Source organism: Balaenoptera ricei, chromosome 8 (assembly GCF_028023285.1).
Source record: "Balaenoptera ricei isolate mBalRic1 chromosome 8, mBalRic1.hap2, whole genome shotgun sequence".
Lineage (NCBI taxonomy): Eukaryota > Metazoa > Chordata > Mammalia > Artiodactyla > Balaenopteridae > Balaenoptera > Balaenoptera ricei.
In genome coordinates, this window is record NC_082646.1 from 19,016,642 (window position 1) to 19,037,904 (window position 21,263).

General features: G+C 36.1%; 1 protein-coding gene across 1 annotated transcript in view; it reads left to right on the forward strand.

Annotated features, from left to right (window-relative positions):
* CUL5 (cullin 5) overlaps positions 1 to 12,050 on the forward strand; it is a 101,245-nt gene extending 89,195 nt beyond the window's left edge. Inside the window, exons 14-19 of the mRNA XM_059930381.1 lie at positions 1,631 to 1,754; positions 2,060 to 2,235; positions 2,800 to 2,961; positions 3,721 to 3,839; positions 4,462 to 4,585; positions 8,468 to 12,050. Coding sequence (XP_059786364.1) covers positions 1,631 to 1,754; positions 2,060 to 2,235; positions 2,800 to 2,961; positions 3,721 to 3,839; positions 4,462 to 4,585; positions 8,468 to 8,662 — 900 coding nt within the window. The 3' untranslated portion in view covers positions 8,663 to 12,050. The remainder of the gene's footprint in view (positions 1 to 1,630; positions 1,755 to 2,059; positions 2,236 to 2,799; positions 2,962 to 3,720; positions 3,840 to 4,461; positions 4,586 to 8,467) is intronic.
* Positions 12,051 to 21,263: the final 9,213 nt, after the last annotated feature.

Here is a 21,263-nt window from a genome sequence, read left to right on the forward strand (position 1 = left end):
GCCACTTTGGAAAACTGACGGTTCCTCGAAAAGTTAAACATAGAGTTGACCCGGCAATTCTACTCCTAGGTAATTCCACTCAAGAGAAGTGAAAACATATGAGCACACAAAAAATTGTACATGAATGTTCACAGCAGCATTATTCATAATAGCTGAATAGTGAAAATAACCCAGAAGGTCAGTCAGCTGATAAATAGATAAAATATCGTTTATTCATATAATGGAATATTTTTGGTAATAAAAATAAATGAAGTGCTGATAATATGCAACAATATAGATGTACTTTGAAAATATTATGCTAATAAGCAAAGAAGCCAGTTAGACCACATACTGTATGATTCCCTAATACAAAGTGTCCACAGTAGCCAAATCTGTAGAGACAAAAAATAAATTAATGGTTTTCAGGAATGGAGGAGTGGGGGAACATGGGGAGTGACTGCTAGTAAGTATGGAGTTTCTTTTGGGGATGATGAAAATGTTCTAAAGTTAGATAGTGGTGATGGTTGCATAACTCTGTAAATATACTGAAACCTGATTAATTGTACACTTTAAAAGGGCAAATTTTGAGGTACGTGATTTATATCTCAGTAACGCTGTTACTAAAATGAAGAGTAGTTTGACTAGTACTTGCCTTCTTGTCATGTAACTTACAAGTTACTTAGTGAGCACCTTTTGTATACTTTGAAGAGTTATACTCTAAGTTTGGATCAGCTTCCAAACTTTTGTCTTTTGGTCTTTCAAAGTCGTGGAAGTTTTTGCTGGCATCACTTCCTCTTCTTAATTTTTTTGTCACTACCACTTTCCTCATTTATGTTGATAATTTGCCCTCATTAAGTTCCTTGTACCTGCATATTTAGACTCTTCAGCATTGGCGTTATCAACAAACATTACAACCACAGTTAGCTCTTTCTTCAGAAACTCCATTTGTGTTCTATTTTATTTTCATTTCCAACATTATTCCCTTCCTTCCTTCCTGCCTGCCTGCCTGCCTGTCTGCCTGCCTCCCTCCCTCCCTCCCTTCCTTTTCTTTCCTTTCCTTTTCTTCTTTTTTTTTTTTTTGGTGTACTTTTATCATCTTTCTTGACCAATTACCTCTTTCAGTTATCCGTTTTTGTAAAATGTCATGTGGATTTATCAGTGGAAGACATGGATGCAACAAAGCTACATGCTTTGCTGTCTGTGGGTGAATTGAATAAACAGATGACTAACAGATTTTGAAAGAAATATTGTGATTGGTCACTGATATGATGTGCTCTGTTATTTGTTAGTGATTTGTAGATTGAGGAGCTAGAAGTCAAATTTGTGCTTTATGCATAACTCACGTTTAATATATAATGGTAATTGAAAGTTGAATAGTGTTGTTGGGGTACTGGTGTTCTTTAACTATACTGTGGTAACTGAAATTCATGGATATTGGAATCATGCACAGAAAACCAGGATTGCCTGTATATTCTGTTTAGGTTCTAAGAATCAAATTTAATAGGTATTAGATATAAACATTCTATAAATATAAGAGAGAAGAAGAATTTTGTATTAAAGCATCTAAAACTTAGTTTTCCATTAAAATTTTTCCTAATACTATATCAGATTATATATTATTTATTACTTCTTCTGTCTTTGGTTTTCATAGGAAGTTGGTATGCCAGCAGATTATGTAAACAAGCTTGCTAGAATGTTTCAGGACATTAAAGTATCTGAAGATTTGAACCAAGCTTTTAAGGAAATGCACAAAAATAATAAATTGGCTTTACCAGGTATTACTTTATAATTACATACATTTTTTTAAACATTTTACAAAAGAATATCTTTGTTTTCTAGTAAATTAAAAATAAAACTAAGCAGTAATAGAGACAAAGATGTTTCAAAGTCCACATTCCTTGAAAATATCCTACAAAACAGAATTTAGATTTACTAATTCTTATTTTGAAACAGAAAGACACTTTTAACAAAATCTTTAGAGTCTTATTTTTCACCAAAGCTTATCCTCTGTGTATGTATTTTGAATTTTACCCATTGTCAAGATTATTTGCTTTATATTTTCTGATATACTTTCCTATAGCTGATTCAGTTAATATAAAAATTCTGAATGCTGGTGCCTGGTCAAGAAGCTCTGAAAAAGTCTTTGTCTCACTTCCTACTGAACTGGAGGATTTGATACCCGAAGTAGAAGAATTCTACAAAAAAAACCATAGTGGTAGAAAATTACATTGGCATCATCTCATGTCAAATGGAATTGTAAGTAGATGGTGTGTTAGTTCAGATATTGGTTTGGCTGAAAGTAGCAGGACTCCAAATAAGATTTGTTTAAACAAGATAGATCTTTCCTTCTCTCACAAGTGAAAGTTTGAGCAGGTATAGTAGATCTGTTCCATGAAGTTGTTAGGGACATAGACTTCTGGTTACAGCACCATCCTTAAGGTATCCCTTGCCTGCAGAATCCAATATGATCCTCTCACTATGTCTGTCTTCCAGCCCAACAGGAAGGGAAAGATGTGAGGGTATAGCTTCCTTGAACAGCAACTTCTAGAAGTTTCCCCCATTAATTCCACTCAAATCTCATTGGCCAGAACTTAGTCACATGGCCACATTTTTGCTCAGGAAAGCTGGGAGGTGAGCCTTTATTCTGGACAGTCATTAAAGTCTGCTAAAATTTTTATTACCATGTAAGAAAGGAAGAATGGATATTGAAAGACAACTCGCAGTCTTTTGTATATAATCTCATATAAGAGATATTATAGTAGATAGATGGTAATCATCATGAAGAGATTCTTATTTTTTTAACTATTTTATCTATTATAGATAACGTTTAAGAATGAAGTAGGTCAATATGATTTGGAGGTAACAACATTTCAGCTGGCTGTATTGTTTGCATGGAACCAAAGACCCAGAGAGAAAATCAGCTTTGAAAATCTAAAACTTGCAACTGAACTCCCTGATGCTGAGCTTAGAAGGACTTTATGGGTTGGTTTGTTTTTATGTTTTTTGTTTTTAACATTGCATCCTCTCACATAGCAGGAAACATGTGTTGGCTTGTGTTATAATAAATTTATGAATTCATAATACTCAAATGACTTTTAAGCAAGAAAAATACACTAGTGAGGTATTTACGGAAAAAAAAATTGAAAATAAGCAAGTTACTAAGACAGAGAATGGCAAGAGAGAGAGAAAGAAAGAGATTGAGTTGGTATTTAAATGTTGCCTGTGAAGAGCATGACCAAAGATTTCATATTGAAAATGTGTTCAAAGATTTTTATGATAACCAAAATTCTAAGAATAAGAAGACTTTGGTCCTTTTGAGGCCCTGTAAAATGTACTTATTAGCCTCCTGTTCAAAACTACATTTTACCTCCTACTCCATATGCCTGTTAAAAGTTCCAAAATAAATTATTACCTAGAGAGAAACAGCTGATTTATAACCGGCAGTGATGTTTGCTGTGGTCATATATGACCAATCCCTCTAGTTTGTTGTTGTTGTGGTTTTTTTGGTTGTCTTATTGTAAAGAGAGCATTTATTGCTTCCTCATAACCAACTCTTTTCTCCTCATTCTCTTTCCTCATTATGCATTTACATTGGTATATTCATGGAAGTACCAAATAAAACTTTGAATTATGAATTTGTGCTCATAATTTTTTCTCACCTATATTGGTCATGTTGTAGAATTGATCTTGGTGTTCCATAGTGTTTATAGAAGCTAATTGTTTTCTCTTTACTCTTCATAGTCTTTAGTAGCTTTTCCAAAGCTCAAACGGCAAGTTTTATTGTATGAACCTCAAGTCAACTCACCCAAAGACTTTACAGAAGGTACCCTCTTCTCAGTGAACCAGGAGTTCAGTTTAATGTAAGGTTTTATGTTGATTGATCTAAAATAAAAATACCTTGTTTGAATTTTAATGTTTTATTTTTAGCAAAATAATTTTCCTTACATGATATTTAAAACATCTGTATGCTGTCATCACTTTAGATTTATGCCATTTAGTTTATTGAACATATTAATGAACTAGAGATGTTTATTATTTCTTTACATATTTTTCATGGATACATTTTGGTGTCTGACATACTATATTGCTTTTCATCTTTAAAGTAAACATCCTTTTGCACTCTAAAGCAGCTTTATCCACACAGAGTACTGTTTCCTTTAGATCCAGTTAGAAGATAATGTTGAATTACAACCCACATATCTTCAATTATCTAATCACTTTCATGGCAATATAAATTATATTAACTTTGTTATTACAGGGAGCATAGTCACACTTATTAACAGAGCTTTTATCATGTTTGAGGGAAATCATAGGGTTCATTTTAATAAAGCTCCATGTTGGTTATTTGTTACTTTTCCCTTAAACAGTGTTGGATATTAATTTTTAGACTATTTCTAAGTATTTTCTCTTAGACATTGTTGCTATAATATGATGTTTAAAAGGGCTTTCACTGTAAACTATTTGATTTAATGTTTTTTATAGAAAAAATGCAAAAGTTCAGAAAAGGGGTAAAATCAACTTGATTGGACGCTTGCAGCTCACTACAGAAAGGATGAGAGAAGAAGAGAATGAAGGAATAGTTCAACTAAGAATACTGAGAACCCAGGTTTGTAATATTAAGACAGAATGTCTAAATTTTGAAAAACTTTGTTGCTGTTTTTTTAATCTTCAAATCTTTTTTTAAAATTAAAGGAATGTAGGTACTCAGACTTTTCGTACAGAAGAGCTAATTTTCAATTTACTGAAATTTAAAAATTGTATTAGTAACATTCTCTTAGTTGCTCAAAGAGATGTCTATATGACCTGGTGGTCTCTGGTAGGTTCTGTTGGTTGGGCAAAACCTTGGTTTTAGGTTAGACTTCTCTGACTGCATGTCAAAGAGAATAAATGTATATCAACAACAAGTACGATTCTAGGATTGAGTATTTAAAATTTAATTTTAACACTTCTAATTCCATTGTAATGGGAAATTAGGGACACTTTAAAAAACATATTTTAAAACTAGGATTATACCTTCTGAACATGATAAAGAATACCTATTGCAAACTAATGTATGACTGTTTTAACTTTAGAAATAGTCTTATTAAAACCAAGTTGTCCCACTTTTACTGTTTTCATTTAATATTGTTTGAAACTATTGGCCAGTGCAATCAAGCATGAAACAAAAAAGAAGAAAAGATTAAAATTTTTCACTACTTGTAGATCATATAATATGATAAAGGAACAGAGAAAAGATAAATAAAAATCAAATGCTTTTCTATTTAGCAATAAACAAATAAATAAATAAATTTAAGAAAATAAAAGAAGAAACCATAGAATTCACAGGCATTTCTTTAAAAAGCAGTGTGTTGGACCTGTATGAAGAGAGGGGCCTTTGCCTGAGAGATTCAAAAGGAGATTTGAATAAGTAGAAAGATCATGTTCCTTTTTTTCTTACTGAATTTTTTAATTGAGGTATAACTTACATAAAATAGAATACATATTTCATAGTTTTCAGTGTGTTTTGCTAAATGTGTATACCTGTGTGACCATCACCTCAATTAAAATACAGAACATTTCTATCACTCCAGTAATTTCCCCATGTCTCCATTCAGCCAATCTCCCCCTTCAACCCACCTGATTCCTATCACCATTGCTTTGTTTTGCCTGTTCTCGGTCTTCATATACATGGAATCAGACAGTGTACTCTTTGTATCTGGCTTCTTTTTAACATGAATTACCATTTGTTGTTTTTTTTTTTTGGCTGCTTTGGGTCTTCGTTGCTGTGTGCGGGCTTTCTCTAGTTGCGATGAGCGGGGGCTACTCTTTGTTGCAGGGCGCGGGCTTCTCATTGTGGTGGCTTCTCTTGTTGTGGAGCACAGGCTTTAGGTGCACGGGCTTCAGTAGCTGCAGCACACGGGCTCAGTAGTTGCGGCACGTGGGTCCTAGAGCGCACGGGCTTCAGTAGTTGCGGCGCGTGGGCTCAGTAATTGTGGCTCACAGGCTCTAGAACGCAGGCTCAGTAGTTGTGGTGTACAGGCTTAGTTGCTCCGTAGCATGTGGGATCGTCCCAGACCAGGGATCGAACCTATGTCCCCTGCATTGGCAGATGGATTCTTAACCACTGTGCCACCAGGGAAGTCCGAAATACCATATTTTTTAATGATAAGGCTGAATAACTTCCCATACTAGTAACAAGTCTACTGAATTTCATATAAAAATTCAACTAGGAATATTTTTGGAATTTTAAAAATTGATTCTCAGTTTTATCAGAAAGAACAAATAGATGAGAGTGATTGAGAACCTTAAAAAAAATAAGGTGTTAATGGTGGTGGAACTTGCCTTGCCAAATATTAAAACTTATTAAAATATCTACAAAAATAAAATAGCATAACATACAGATTAATAGAAGAAAATAGCTCAGAATTAAACCTCCTATGTAAGTGTAGATGAACTTTGCAATAAAGGAAATAATTTCCATGGCCCATGAAAAGAGAATGTATTATTCAATAAGAGATTTTGGAAAATTTTACTTCTGGGAGGAAAAAGCATGATATAGTCTTAGTTTATGGCTACAGCAGGATAAATACAGATGGATTAGAGTTGAGATATGAAGTAGAATGGGCAGGTATAGTCATACTGTAAGATGTGCAAAGAAAATGAAGTTTTTTTGTTTTGTCTAAAACTGATTCATAATTATGCTCAATCCGCTAATCCAAGCTATCCTTTTAGGTAATGCTCAGACTTTCTTATTTCTCCCTGATTCTACTCCACCCATCCCTGTTCTTTGCTGTTTTCACAGATGGCATCTGCATGTACTGAGGTTGAGAGAAATTCACTTGACTTCATAGTGACAGTGAAGGGATTGTCCTATCTATACAGTTGTAACAGTGTTCTGGGTTTTTGGTCTTGTCAGCTCTAGAGTGCTTTATCTGTCATCTCTAGAGTGCTTTATCTGTCACCTATGGGAATTTGACTTTCTATTGCTATCTATTGCTGATGTCTGTAGCAGATGAACTATGGTTTATTCTTTTTCCAGTGGGTAAGGACCACGTGGCCTCTTTCCTGTTCTGGCTGCCTGTCCTCTGCTCTTACTGAGCTCTTGAGCCCTCTGAGCCTCTGCTACATCTTCTTTGTGGCCCTTGGCCTACATGGCACACTGTTATCATCTGCTGTTACAGGATCGCCCTCTCCTGACACTGAAGGCCCTGTGGCAGGTCCATTGGCTCTAAACTCTATCTGCATCATATGGGAACTGAGAGAAGTTCAGGAGGGCAAATTACTTCCATCATATCATGCCACTTTTCAAGTGACCTCCAACCTATTAAATGGGGCCAGGGCCAGAACTCCTCTGTTTTTCTCTTAACATCTCTAACACAGCCATCTTCACCTCTACCAAAGCTAGAATAGGAGAAATTGGAATATTTACAGTTGTTTCTCTCCTACTTACTGGTTTCTGTAATGTACAAGTGCCTGTAGGGGGACATACTTTTTCCATCTTCCTTCTTTCTTTCTGGACCCTTGACATAAACCCCTGTGATCAAGAGCCTGGATCTGGACATACTGACATTGGGAGTAATTCACCTGACCTCCTAGTGGCAGTATAGGAATCCTCATATCTGTACAGGGGAAGTTGAAGGTATACTTTTCTCATACTGAGTAGTACCTGACTCCCAAGCCTTATTGCCTTGTAGCCAAACTCCATTTTCAATGTTAAAAAGCAAATATTGATTCCTTTATGTTTTCACGTTTCTTTTATAATGAATTCTAACTTCCACTAAGGCAGATGAATGCCTTTTGTTGACTAAGCAGACACGTTGTACTGGAAAAGGCAAAAGAGAAAATATGTATTAATTTTCTAATTTTCCTTATTAAAAGAATAATAGTAATTAAAGAAATCATCAAGGAAGCTATTGATAAAATTGATTTAGATGAAAAGTGCTTACTCCTACAGAAAGTTAAATCCATTTAATTGAGTCAGTACAAACTGAAGATACTTATAACAAGTACAGTTTATTAATCTGATAAATTTATAAAGAATAGTAATTATTAATTTTTGAAACAGACAGCAACTGGCCTCTACTGCTATACAAAGAAGTAACTGTGAATACAAGGGAAAAAGTATGTGTAAGGGGTTTGTTGTATCTTAGTTGATAGTTGATTCTTAACACAATACCAGGTTATATACATATTGTGTTCACAGGTAAAATAAACTTTTTAAATGTACATAGTGTGGATACGAAGGAATGAAAGGAAATACACCAAAACCTTAAGTGTGATTTTCTTTTCAGCAGGGAAGTTATGGGTAATTTTGTTTTTCCTCATTTCTTAAAATCTCCATAGTATGCAGATTTTATTTTTCAGAGTGAAAAAAAGATACTGGTCTCAAGATTAATCTAGTGATTGCTAATCATTTGGATAGGTATTGGATAGAAGATAAAATACATTAAAAGTCATTTTTTGTTTTGTTTTACTTAAAATAATTTTTCATTTTTATTTTTTCTTTTAGGAAGCTATCATACAAATAATGAAGATGAGAAAGAAAATTAGTAATGCTCAGCTGCAGACTGAATTAGTAGAAATTTTGAAAAACATGTTCTTGCCACAAAAGAAAATGATAAAAGAGCAAATAGAATGGCTAATAGAGCACAAATACATCAGAAGAGATGAATCTGATATCAACACTTTCATATATATGGCATAATTTTGAATATCATGGACAATATTAAGAACCCAAATTTTGGAGTGCTTGGGCAGAAAGTTCTTGCAGTTTGTGCTAGAGGAAGGTTTATTTGGACTTTGATTACATAAATATTAAAATCTCTGCCTTACCTAACAAAACAACTATATTTTGCCAATCACATTAGTTAGCATGGTGGCATTCCCTTCATGTTGCACACTCTGTTTTAACAGCATGCCGTTTTGTGGAGAAACTTGCATTCATGAAGAGCCCATTATGAACTTTTAAAAATCTGATTTATACCCACCGGAAGAAATACAGTTGGGAAGGGTGAAAGTGGGGTTCTTGTTGCTTTTTTTTTCTTTCTTTTTCTTTTTTTCCTCTCTTACAAAAATGTACTTGCACAAGGAAGGATCTTCAGATGTTTGTGTGCTGAAAAATGCTGTTAACGTTTGTTTTAAAAAATGCAATTAAAACTAGAAATAGCACTCTTGGTTTCTTTTGATCAAAAGAGTGAGCTGGTCTACACAACATTGGGACAGGGCAGATATAGGTGAAAAGATAAGTTTATAATAGTATCAAATTATATGTTCAAACACTGCTTCAGTATAGCAACTGGATTTTAGTGGTGACTTAAAAATGGTATTAAATTTTTCCAACTAAAAAATGTTGGCTTTCTTTTAAGCAGGAGACTACTGTCTTAGTTGTTTATTGTTAAATGATGAAGAGTTTTTAAAATCTTACATGGCTAAGAGAGCTTGTTTTGAAAAAGTGAAGCTCATATTAATTATTATTTTAATTGTTTAAAAAAATGTATGGAGATAGGTAGGTTGATTGCAGAGTCAAAACAGCAAAACAAGCATATTAAATGTTTACTAAGACACTTAATATTTATATACTTAATATTTATTATGCCATATTCAAATTTATTAAAAACAAGACAGAAATCTCCTGCTTTAATATAATACAGTTATGTAACTGACCTCTTAATCTGTAGCATAGAAATATTTTGACATTTTAAAGTCTCATGATTAGGGATTTATAACCTCAGGTTTCTGGAAAGGAAGACATTCTGTTCTAAAAAGTAATAATTAAGTATCAGTCACCTAGGAGGAAGAGAAAAACCACAACATAGACCTGAAAAGCATAAGCAAAATTGTTGCAATCTTAATATGAGCAGTACACTTGCCAAATATATGTACATATATATTTATATATTTTAAAAGTAAACATTTAAAAAATGTTCAGAAGGCAACACTTACCTTGTTCCTTTTAGTCAATCCAAAGTAGCAACTTACTAGTTGCTGGCAACTGAATACCCAGAGTAATGGAGATTTTAGGACTTGAGGACATGAACAACTTAAAAGAGAAAAACTTACTCCCCATTGGGAAAGAATGGCTCAACATGGATTTTATTCATTGTGGTGCACATTTCAAATTTTCTTGCAAATTATTTTATATTTTATTTGATATTAAGTAATATTTTAAATTATTTTGATGATAGTAGGAAATGGAGTGCCAGAGTGTTGAAAGGCGTACAGTATTATTACAGAGTGCTTTTAAGAGCATTTCATGGAATCTGTCCCCAATCCCAAGAGACTTTGTGAGCTGCCTGTTGAAAGGAAGGACAGCAAATTTAAAACATTTAAGGTTTTGCTGGCTGTAGTCAAAGGCCTATTCTGAAACTCATAGGAAATTGGAATTTTGTTTCTAATTTAAAATCTTACATTTGAGCTCTAAGGTAGCATATGTCAGTTATTAGACCAAGCATATTGTGAAGGTTAAACTAAATTAGCGCTCACTGTTTTCTCTAATTAGATGACTGTTAACAATGGGTAAATTCAAAATTTTTAAGAACTGATAATTTGGTAATAATTGTGGCCCTTATGTTTAACAAATAGTTTGGTATTGGCATATTTGCTTGTCCGATACAGGAGCGCCAAAGGAGGAAGCAATGGAAGGAAAAATTACAGGCCATTTCTTAAAGTTTAAGATTTATTGTTGTTTTAAACCAGAATAGTTCTCAGAACTTTTTTTGGAATTTCTAATCTTTTTAGTCATTTAAAAATGAGAGCCATGATGTTTTGATTTATAAAGGCAAATTTAATGCAAAAGTGGGTAACTCTAAATCCATAGCAAAGTTTTCTATTAAATTTTATAAATTTTTAAATTGCTAATTATGTCCTAATTGTATTTTGGGGAATAGAACAGCAACAAATACTGTAGACTTACAGTTTTCATCATTTTGTTCATTATGTATAGAAAAGTTTATCTGACTACTTTTTGGTGTTTATGAAAACCATTTAGTTGACAAGGTGCCTATACCATTGTTGAATTTTCTTTAGATATATTTTGACAACAGATTTGCTAATTTAAAAAAAAAAGGATCTGGATAAAAAACTACCAGCAATTTGCTAAAGATACAGAATCACAGTTAGTATCCTTTATTACTAAGTCCCTTTTCTCTAATGTGCACTTAAAATTAGTGCTATCTGAGCAGGGATGAACTCTGACATAGTTAAGGGGAAAAATATATACATATATATGCATATATTTTTTTCATGAGCAGTATGGCAATAGGACACTTCAGAGGTTAAGATTTGAACATTCATCTTCTAATATAAAGGTGGAGCCATCTTGAAAATGTTAACCTTTATTGCCATCTCATTGCCAGAGTAAGTAGATATGAAACAAAACTTACAAAGTGAAAATACAGAACAATTTTAATGCTTACAATGAGTTAAATATTTAGAGTATTACTGTTCTAATGATTTAATGAGTATCTTGAAATAAATTCTGAAGTCTTCCAATTTTTACATTTATTGGAGGGGTCCCTGCATTCTGGCAAACTTTAAGTCTCTTTCTCTTATTTTGTGCATAAATGTTAAAATTTCCAAAAATGAAATGTTAGCTTTCTTATTTTTACCTTTTATTAAATTTAATACAAACTATGACCGGAGCAGTTTAAAAGTATTTTGTATTATTTGCAGTAGGATGTCATTGGCCCTGCTCAAAGGGTAAATTTTAAAAATTCAATTTGGGTGAAAGTTTTGCTAGTTTTCCAGAAAGATTTGCTATCTTAAACTCAAGCTTGTTTTTTCTATTTTCATGTAAATGACTGGGATGCTATCTTATAAACTCTTCCAATGTCATGTTTGTGAAATAAACATTACAATGAGAGCTTTCCTGTCATCTACACTATATATGTTGTCTGGAGTGTTGAACAAATTTGAGTTCCTAAGTTGTAATCTATCCTCGTATATACAGTTTTGAATGTGTGCCACTACATACTGAGATGATAATGCTGTACAATTTTAAATGGTAGCAGTTTCTGTATGCAGTAGGCTGAAATATTTTGATGAACTGCTTAATTTTTGGATTTTATTTTTTAAGTTGTATAATTTATTTTCTTGCAAAATAAAAATGTAATATAAAAGCTTTCACCTATCAAGAAAATGTTGATGTTCTACTGTAAAATAGTTTCTAAGAGTTTAGTTAAAAATTTTATAATAGGTATATTTATATATTTAATTGTGAAATAGTAAATCTTAGCCAGCCTTAGGAATCAGAAATATGAAAAGTAACCCACTTATTTCTTTTAAATTTCAAAATCTAGTTCAAAATGAAAGCTAACAGGAATGTAGCTTTTCCACTGATGATGGCATAGGGCTATCATGCCTGGAAGAAGTCAGAATTTTCAAACCTGAAAGTGATTAATGCATTCATTCATCCGTTTAGATAGGTCATGTCATAACCAAAATTTAAATTTTATATCAGACAAAAGTAAAAAGTATAAAACAAATTATTTCATGTTTTGTGTATTTTTGGAAGTTTGTGAATATTTAAATTTCAAAGCTAGAGATAGTTGTAATAAGGTTATGAAGATGGACTGTGCCTTAGTCTTGGTGGTTGTAACAAAGTACCACAGACTGCATGACTTATAAACCAACAGAAATTTATTTCTCATAGTTCTGCAGGCTCAAAGTCTGAGATCAGAGTGCCAGCATGGTTGGTTCTGGTGAGGAACCTCTTTCAGTTTGCAGACTGCTGACTTCTCACTGTGTCCTCACATGGCAGAAAGAGGGTTTAGAGAGCTCTGGGTCTCCTTTATAAAGGCACTAATCCCATTCACAAGGGCTCCACTCTCGTGACCTAATTACCTCCCAAAGTAAAGGCCCCACTTCCCAATAACATCACATTGGCGATTAGGTTTCAACATATGATTTTTGGAGAGAGACAGACATTCAGTCTTTAGCACTTCATAATGACCCTAAAATCAACCTTGGACTTTCTGGGATTTGGGAGTGGGGGGAAATTGACTTGGAAATGAAGGCAGAGAAAAGTGTGGCCTCAGTTTAAGATTCCCCAGAACCTAGAAACGAGTTAGGCATAGAAACTTAGGCAGAAGCTTCTGGGCCCCTTACTTGCACATGTCTCCCAAGGCGCTGGGAGGGGCCCTTAGAGTTTTGTATTTGTGATTTATATTATTTTTCTCAAAGAGAATCCCCTAAATATCCAAGGTTGAATCCAGTCCTGCTAAAACTGAATGCAAAAAGAAACGTGTCTGGCACACAGAAGGCATTCAAGTGTGGATCGAATGAATGAGGCGTGTGTGCCTGAGAACAGAGTAGAGTTTAACACTTTGTTTTAAATGGGAAGAGTTTATTTTCTAATTGCCTGTTCTAGACTGTAAAATCAAATACGGACTCTGCATGTCACTAAACTTCTGTTTTAACCAATGGACAGTCTGGAACAGGGGTCTTAGACTGTTGAGGAGTTACAGACTTTTATGAGCATCTCATTAAAGAAAAAGACATGCATATAAACATACGAACAATTCTGTGGATAAATTTTAAGTATTCCAACACTCAAGATTAAAAACCTTTGATAGTGAGATCCCACAGCGGGTAAAGAGAGTACGTAGCAGCCTGCTCTCTGAATTGGTAACAGCCTGATGTCACAAGTGCTGATTCAAACTTAGATCTATACTAGTTTTTGGCTGCTTTTATTTAAAGAATGACAGGAGACTTCCCTGGGTGTTATTGGGGTTTGCCATTTTCATTAATGATAAAGGCAATATTTTATTATTATTGTGGTTGCTGAAGCAGACTGATACTACTTAGATGTTTCTTTGACAGTGGTTGATGGTTGAAGGGTAGCAGTGGGAACCAGGAAGGCAGAGAGGAAAGAGCCAACTTTGCAACAAGCCAGGTTTGAAAATTAACACTCCTGTTAAGAGACCACAATTATCATACCTCTAAGAAAGGGTGGGGCTTGGGACTACCTTTACAAGGCCCTTTTCCTATGGCTGCTAAGTGTGTAATTTTCTTTCCCCCTACTGTACCTTACCTCCTCCATTCTCAGCAGATGACCTTACTTTGGGAATATAAGCAGAGAAAATAAAATAAAGCTTTCAGGCATGCACTTTCATAACTTGCTTTCTCTACCGCTAAACTTTACCTCTAACAGTGCCCATTTTCATCTGCCTACCTATCTCAGAGGAAGGGCTGCCTCACTTCTTACTCGAGGCCAACTGTTTTTTTTAATCTTTTCACTGAATTCCTTCTGCTTCTGTGTTTTGCTCCAAAATACCTACATTTCCTATATCTTCCAAACATCCTTTTATTAGTTATTTCCTCCTTAGCCTCCAACGGGGGTTCTCAAAGTTTTGGTCCACAGACCAGCAGCATTATCATCACTCGAGAACTTGTTGGAAATGCAAGTTCTTGAGCTCCACCCCAGACCTACTGATTCAGAAAGTCTTCGGGGGTGTTCAGCGATCTGAATTTTAATAAGCCTTCCAGGTGATGCTGACGCACTGAAGTTTGAGAACCACTGGCTTACAACCATATTCAAGTATCCGCCATCCTTAAAAAAATGCCTTTCCCTACCTTGGTCAAGTTATGACCTTGTTTTCCTCCTTCCTCCATTTTCTGCTAAACATCTTGAAAGAATAGTCCACAGTCTGTCTCTGTTTCTTCTGCTTAGTACTCATTGGCTTATGTCCCCACTGGTCCTCTTGCCAAGGTCATCAGTGACCTCCTATTGCTTAATCAGAAGGCTCATTTTCAATCTTCCTCTTACTTGACCTCCTTACAGCATTTGCACCTTGAACACTCCTGGTTATTGAATTTGGTTCATCTCTTGGCTTCAAAGATACCATTCTTTCCTGGTCCCACACTTACCTCTCTTAGTTTTCTCAGTCTCATTCTCTGGCTCTTCCTCTGCCTGCACATCCCAGGATTTCATCTCCATTTCTACTCTTGCTGAGCTACATACTCTTCCTGGGTAATTTTATCTCCCTCTGTGGCTTCAACCACCATCTGCATGTTGATGCTCCAGACTATCTGCAACTGCTCTCAAGATCAACATGAATTTCCAGGTATTTCTTGAACATCTCATCATCCATCACAGACTTGCTCCACTTAACTATCTCCATCTTCCAGGTTAGCAACCTTCATTTGACTGTCTATTGACCCCTCCCCACACCACATTATTGATTCTAGGTATGTATTATCTCTAGAATCTGACCTTTGTTCGCCTTTACTTCTGTGTTCACTGAATGAATAAGAACATTTCATAGTATGCTTGTACCAGGTGAAGTAGGTAGGGACTAGCTGTTGGGTTGCTTCTTAGCCTATGTTTGGAAGTAGACTAAATGTACTGAGTGATAAGTAGTGGTCAGTAAGATTATGTTTGCTTTAAATCTGTGGCATTTCTGGACCACTGGCCTAGCTCTAATTTTTCTCTTAATTGAGCTCATACCTCAATGTCTGAGGCCTAAGACAGCAGCAGATGTGAATTGGGTCATTCCTTTTAGCCTGTGGCTGAGGAGCCACTCCAAATCTAAAACATAAAAGCAGGAAAAGGACTTTCATCATTTAAAAAATTTCCCACATTTTTTAGTGCAGTTCCTTGCTCAGTTAGGGGCCCACTACTTGTAAAATTGAATTGAAAGGCTTGGGAGCCACTGTTGAGCAGACCTCCTAAAGGTGGAGGAACATGTAACAAGCCCAAAAGTCATTCGTGGGACAAGTAGGACTTCTGTCTTACACTCATTAAGAACTTCCTAAAATATCTTCTTTTGTGTCTTTTTGTTCTAAACCCCAAGATAAATCATATGAAAGTTATTTTTAGGAACTCTCCTGTTGCACCATCTTCCTACTGTAATCATTTTCTTGTTGAATACATGTTGTCAGATGACAAAAACAGGACAATTTAATAATGAGTTTGATATCCTTTATTCAAGGGAAAACTTGTACTCCCCATGGATTTGGGGGAGTACAGTGCCTTACAAGCAGTGGAGCACTCTTGCTGAGGGATTTGGGGCAAGAGCGAGTTTTATAGAGCTTTAGAAGTGGCAAAGTGGAAACAGCATAATTGGCTTGGAGGTCAGGGACTTCCTTATAAGGCTAGCAGGTCAATCAGGGAATAAGGAAAGAGTATTTGGTTTAAGTTAATTGTCTGAGGTTGCATATCTGACCTTACTTAGAACAAAGAAGTTATTAAAAATTCTTGGCAGTTGGGGATTGGCTGGTTTGATATACTCTATTTCTGGTCAAGTGAAGCATTTACAGGGGCGTGAAAATTATCTAAGTTTCAGTTTGCTGACGTGGCACCCGACGCAGGAGGAGCTTCACCCTGGGCTTGGAAAATTATTTCAACAATGGGATACAAACATTTCTAAATGTCTGCTAAAGAAGCTCTTGACACTGCCCTTCCCAGGATTTCAAGAAAGGAGATGTTTTGTGGGGTATATAATTAGAAAACATAAGGAAATGACGTATGTAATTTGACTCAGGATGAGTACATTAGTTTCCTATGGCTGCCATAACAAAGTACCACAAACAGAAATTTATTCTCTCACAGTTCTGGAGGCTAGAAGTCTGAAATCCAGGTGTTGGCAGGGTTGGTACCTTCTGTAGGGTCTAAGGGAGAATCTATTCCGTGCTTCTCTCCTAGCTTCTGGTGGTTGTTGGAATTCCTTGGTGGTTCATTTTTTGTAGGTGCATCTCTCCAGTCTCTGCCTCCTCCACATGGCCCTCTCACTGTGTGTGTCCTTTCTTGTTATAAGGACAGCAGTCATTGTATTTAGTTTAGGGCCCACCCTAATTCAGTATGACCTCATCTTAACTTGATTACATCTGCAAAAACCCTATTTCCAAATAAAGTCATTCACAGGCAGGATTTGTGGGGGACACTAGTCAACCTAGTACAACGAGTTATTCCAACAGACTAACTATGATAGAAGTTAACTTGTTATAGAGGAATTTAATTAGAAGTGAATAACGAATATCCTTGTATTGTGAATCTAATACATGCATTTTTTCTAAACTCTTAAGAAAATTGTTTATTTTCCACTTTGTTCCCTGCTATGAAAATATTATTCTAATGTTCCTAAAACTAACGTATACTTTTAGAAAAGCACTCTGGGGCTTATGACTATAGTTATGGACATTTATAAGAGGAAGAGGCCAAAAAGTTTATTTTGTCAATACTGATAGTATACTTTCCAAGACATAAGACTCCACTTACACTTATTGGCTAGGTCTCTAACAAATGTAGTTAACTTAGAATCTAAGATGAGGTACATTTCGAAAGATGTAGTCTTCATTAATGACTCTGTGTCCAGACACTATGTTACCTAATGTGATAGGAATGATAACTTGAAGCTACAAATTCAGATATGCAAAAAAAAAAAAGAAGCTTTAAATTCTCTCTAAACTGGACTTAATCTTTTTTTTTATTCAAACACTTCATTTCTATCTCATGGAAGAAATTTTAATCTAGTCATTTTCATCTAAACTCAGTCAAATTCAGTTATCTTTTCATAAATTTTAAGTTAAATGTTTGTCACTTTCAGGATTGTTCCCCTCACCCCTTCTATCCTGGGTATCATATCGTCCTGGTCTGCCTCACATCCAGCATGGTAACACCTGTATGGCTTGTATGGTGAGGCCCAGTTTCCCAACAGTGCAGCCTCTTGAGGATCACCAGCTCCCGTTCAGCTAACTTCTGTACTCTTCACAGCTGTAACAGGAAAATCACCCATTTAGCCCACCCATGGGGGGCTCTTTGGGTCATGGGGACTTTCTGTGAGGCTACCTTAGGCTCCTCATATCCAAGCACCCTAAGCAATCTTCCATTTATCCTCGAGTGCTCAGGTGGGCCACCTTTTCAGACAAGCTGGTTTGAATCAGGGAACTGAGATCTACTCTCCCTCATACCACTGAATTTATCCTGTGTGTGTGTGTGTGTGTGTGTGTGTGTGTATGTGTAGAGGGGATGATTCTAATGTCATATTCCCCTGTGGCTGGGCTGCAGGAGGAGACAGAGATCAGGGACACTCCTCAGAGGCTGATCCTCTGGCCCCCTCTCCAGCTCTAGCTTTTCTCCCCTGAGTTCTACTTAACTAGTATTGGGTAAGGGTAGGAAAAATGGACTTCAAATATTTGTTGTCTTTTACCTGAACTGTGACTTCAGAATTCTGGAATAAAAAGTTTAGTGTCCTGTTGTCTGTTTGCTTTGGTTCTGCTTCCCCTTGGGGTGGTTATGGCTTCACATCCAGGGTGTGAATGGGGATTATCACAGATGTATAAAGAAGTGGAGGTGGAGGGTGCAGCATGACACAACTCACAGCATAATCTGATTCTCTGCTACCTTTCTTTTTATAATTCTTGCTCCATCTACTTTGGTGAGGCCTCTTCCTCCACCTAAATGCAGGTGTTCCCCAAGTTTCTTTCTCTGTAGACTCTTTGGGTAATTTCATCTATTTAATACCGTCAACAATTACATCTTTGCCCTAACTCCCAATTCTATGCTTTAATCCTGAATGGGTTCCTAATTAAATTTTTTGGATAAATGTAAATAAAGATCAGAATTAGATTTTATTTATTTAGGAGTCTAAGTGTAAGCCACTCAAGTGCTACAATTATTCTTGTTGCAGTAAATTTCCCTATTTTCTTAAAAAAAACCGACTTTTCAAATTCCTAGATTCTTAAATGAAATTATTAACTACATTTTGGCCTTCTTATTTTTCTGAATTTTAGTTTGAAGGGAAGCTATCTGCTGTAGCTCAGGAGTAAATTTGCTCTCCTTCTCTCCCAACTGCCCCTAAGTCTCTTTGAACTTCTCTAGAAGTCATCCTGTCCAACATAGTGACAATATTTCCTGATAGTGCTTTTGACAGCAGAAATGTCCAAAGCTGACCCCCGTGCTTCTAAGGCAAGTCTCTCCTAAGGCAAATCTAATGTAGAGGTTAAGAGCCTAGTTCTGGCAAGCAGATAGCCTGGGTTCAAATTGTAGCTCTGTCACTAATTACTTGCTCTGTGACCTTAGACAGTTTATGGAATCTAAGTTTCCTCATCTATAAAATATGAGTAACAGAGCTCCCTAATTCATTGGGTTTTTGTGAGGATTAAAAGAATTAAACAGTGAAAGAAATGCCCCATACTAAGAACTATGTAAGGAGCTATTATTATAACCAGTCATCTTTTGCTGTTTGTTCACCTAGTGTAGTTATTAGCCTTGGCCTCTGTTTATTAGGCCAGACTAGCTGTTTAATTTTCTCAGTTATTTCTTTAAAATTCAACTTTTTCAGATAAAAATCTGATATATCTTACACATTTCACACACATGCACAAACACACACACACACAAACACAATTTCAGCACTGGTACACATTGTAATGATCTCCTTTCACAACCATTAAAGCAGTAGGTATGAAAAGGTTTGTGCTTGGCCTACAGTAGGGTCAGCAAGAGAGAAGGCTTGAGTGTGACGTTCAAAGAAAGGAGGCAGGACTTGGTGACCTATTGATTATAGAGGATCTGGTAGGTGAAGGTATTACACACCACTATAAGGGACCAACCTAGGGTGATTGGGAAAGTAAAGATAAGGGTGCTGTATTTATCTATTGCTATGTAAAAATGACCCCAAAACATAGTGGCTTAAAACAATAGCCATTTATTTTCTCTCGTTTCTGTGGATCATGAATTCAGACAGGGCACAGGAAGGGATGGCTGGTCTCTGCTCCATGATGTCTGGGAAGGTTGAAGGCTGGGACTGGAAATCATCAGAGAGCTTTTTTTAATCCCTATTTCTGGCTAGACCTAGCCTGGGAGGTCACATACCTCACTTCTGTGATACTCCACGGTCAGGGCAGTCAGTATTCCCTCCGCAGATTCAAGGGGAGGGAACACCAACCCCACCTCTGGTTGGAGGAGTGAGCATGAGTCATATTGAAAGAAGAGCTTGTAGGGTAGGCTAATTGTATGATGAGGCCACCCAAGATGGCTGTTCTCTTGCTCTCTGTACATCCCTCAACCAGACCCTGCTTCACCTATACCCTACTCACCTGACTGACCTTCCCTCTTAATCATAGAGCCTGATCAGTAAATGCCTACATACTTGCCCTGGCCCCAGCTAGTGAGTGTTGTAATCTTTAAATCAGAACAGCTTCACAAAGATGGTTTATCAAAGGGGCAGTGAGGGTTGTGCTCCTCTGCTGGTTTCCCTGGCAACTGATGAGCCAACCTGATATCAATTCCCCCATAACAATTCCCTCTTCTTCCGGTAGGGAAGACTGTTGCCACTGCCAGCTTGCCACCTGCTGCCCACCATGGTGTGTCTCTCCAGGACCCTCTTGCTTTGGGTGTAAGTAAGATCCCCTATCCAATAAACCATTGATGTCTCTGTCGCTAACTGTGGATTCTTTCCATCTTGAGGCTGGGCAATTACAAGCTTTGAAGTCCTGCTGGGGTGCAGCCCAACACTAACTTTTGGTGTGGCCAACTTTGAAAAATACAATCTCCCACTTGTTACAAAACATAATTAAGGGTGGGGATTTTACTTTAGGAAAAACCTGGGTTTGGCTTGGAGTAAGTAGGGTTAAAGTGCTCACTTTGTATGTTGTCACTCCTATCTTCTGTATAAAGTAAGTATAGGGAATTCCCTGGTGGTCCAGCGGTTAGGACTCCGCACTTTCACTGCTGTGGGCCTGGGTTCAATATCTGTTGGGGAACAAAATCCCACAAGCCACTTGGGCAAAAAGAAGCCAAAACAACAACAACAAGCAAAATTAAAGAAATAGAAAAAAATTAAATAAATAAATAAAATAAATATAAACGAAAACAATGTTACAAAGTCACAAAAATTTGCTGTCTCCAGCTGAAGATCCTAAATTAAGCAATGGGTTCCCAAAATGTGAGAATAATCATACCTAACACTTACATCATTCTCTGGAAATAGGTACAGGAAAGCAATGCCATGTAATGCTATCAGTTCAGACCCCAGCTCTACCACTTTCCATGCAATCATGGAAAAATAAGTTAACTTCTTTGTAGCTCAGTTATCTCATTAGTTAAGGGGTGGATAATAATAGCATCTAATTCATGGAGTTTTTGTGAAGGTTAATATAATTTTATTAATTGTTCAAAGTTAGGCATTAATGTTTCCTATTCGTCTTCTTCATCCTACTAAGAAACAATTGCAAAATTATCTCATCATAAATGAAAAGCTAACTGGATTGCTTGAAAATATTTTCATGAATTTCCTTTGTGCTTTCTGGGTATTAAGGGAGAGAAGCTGGCCCAGTGAACAGAAAAGGCCCAGGTTACACATAAA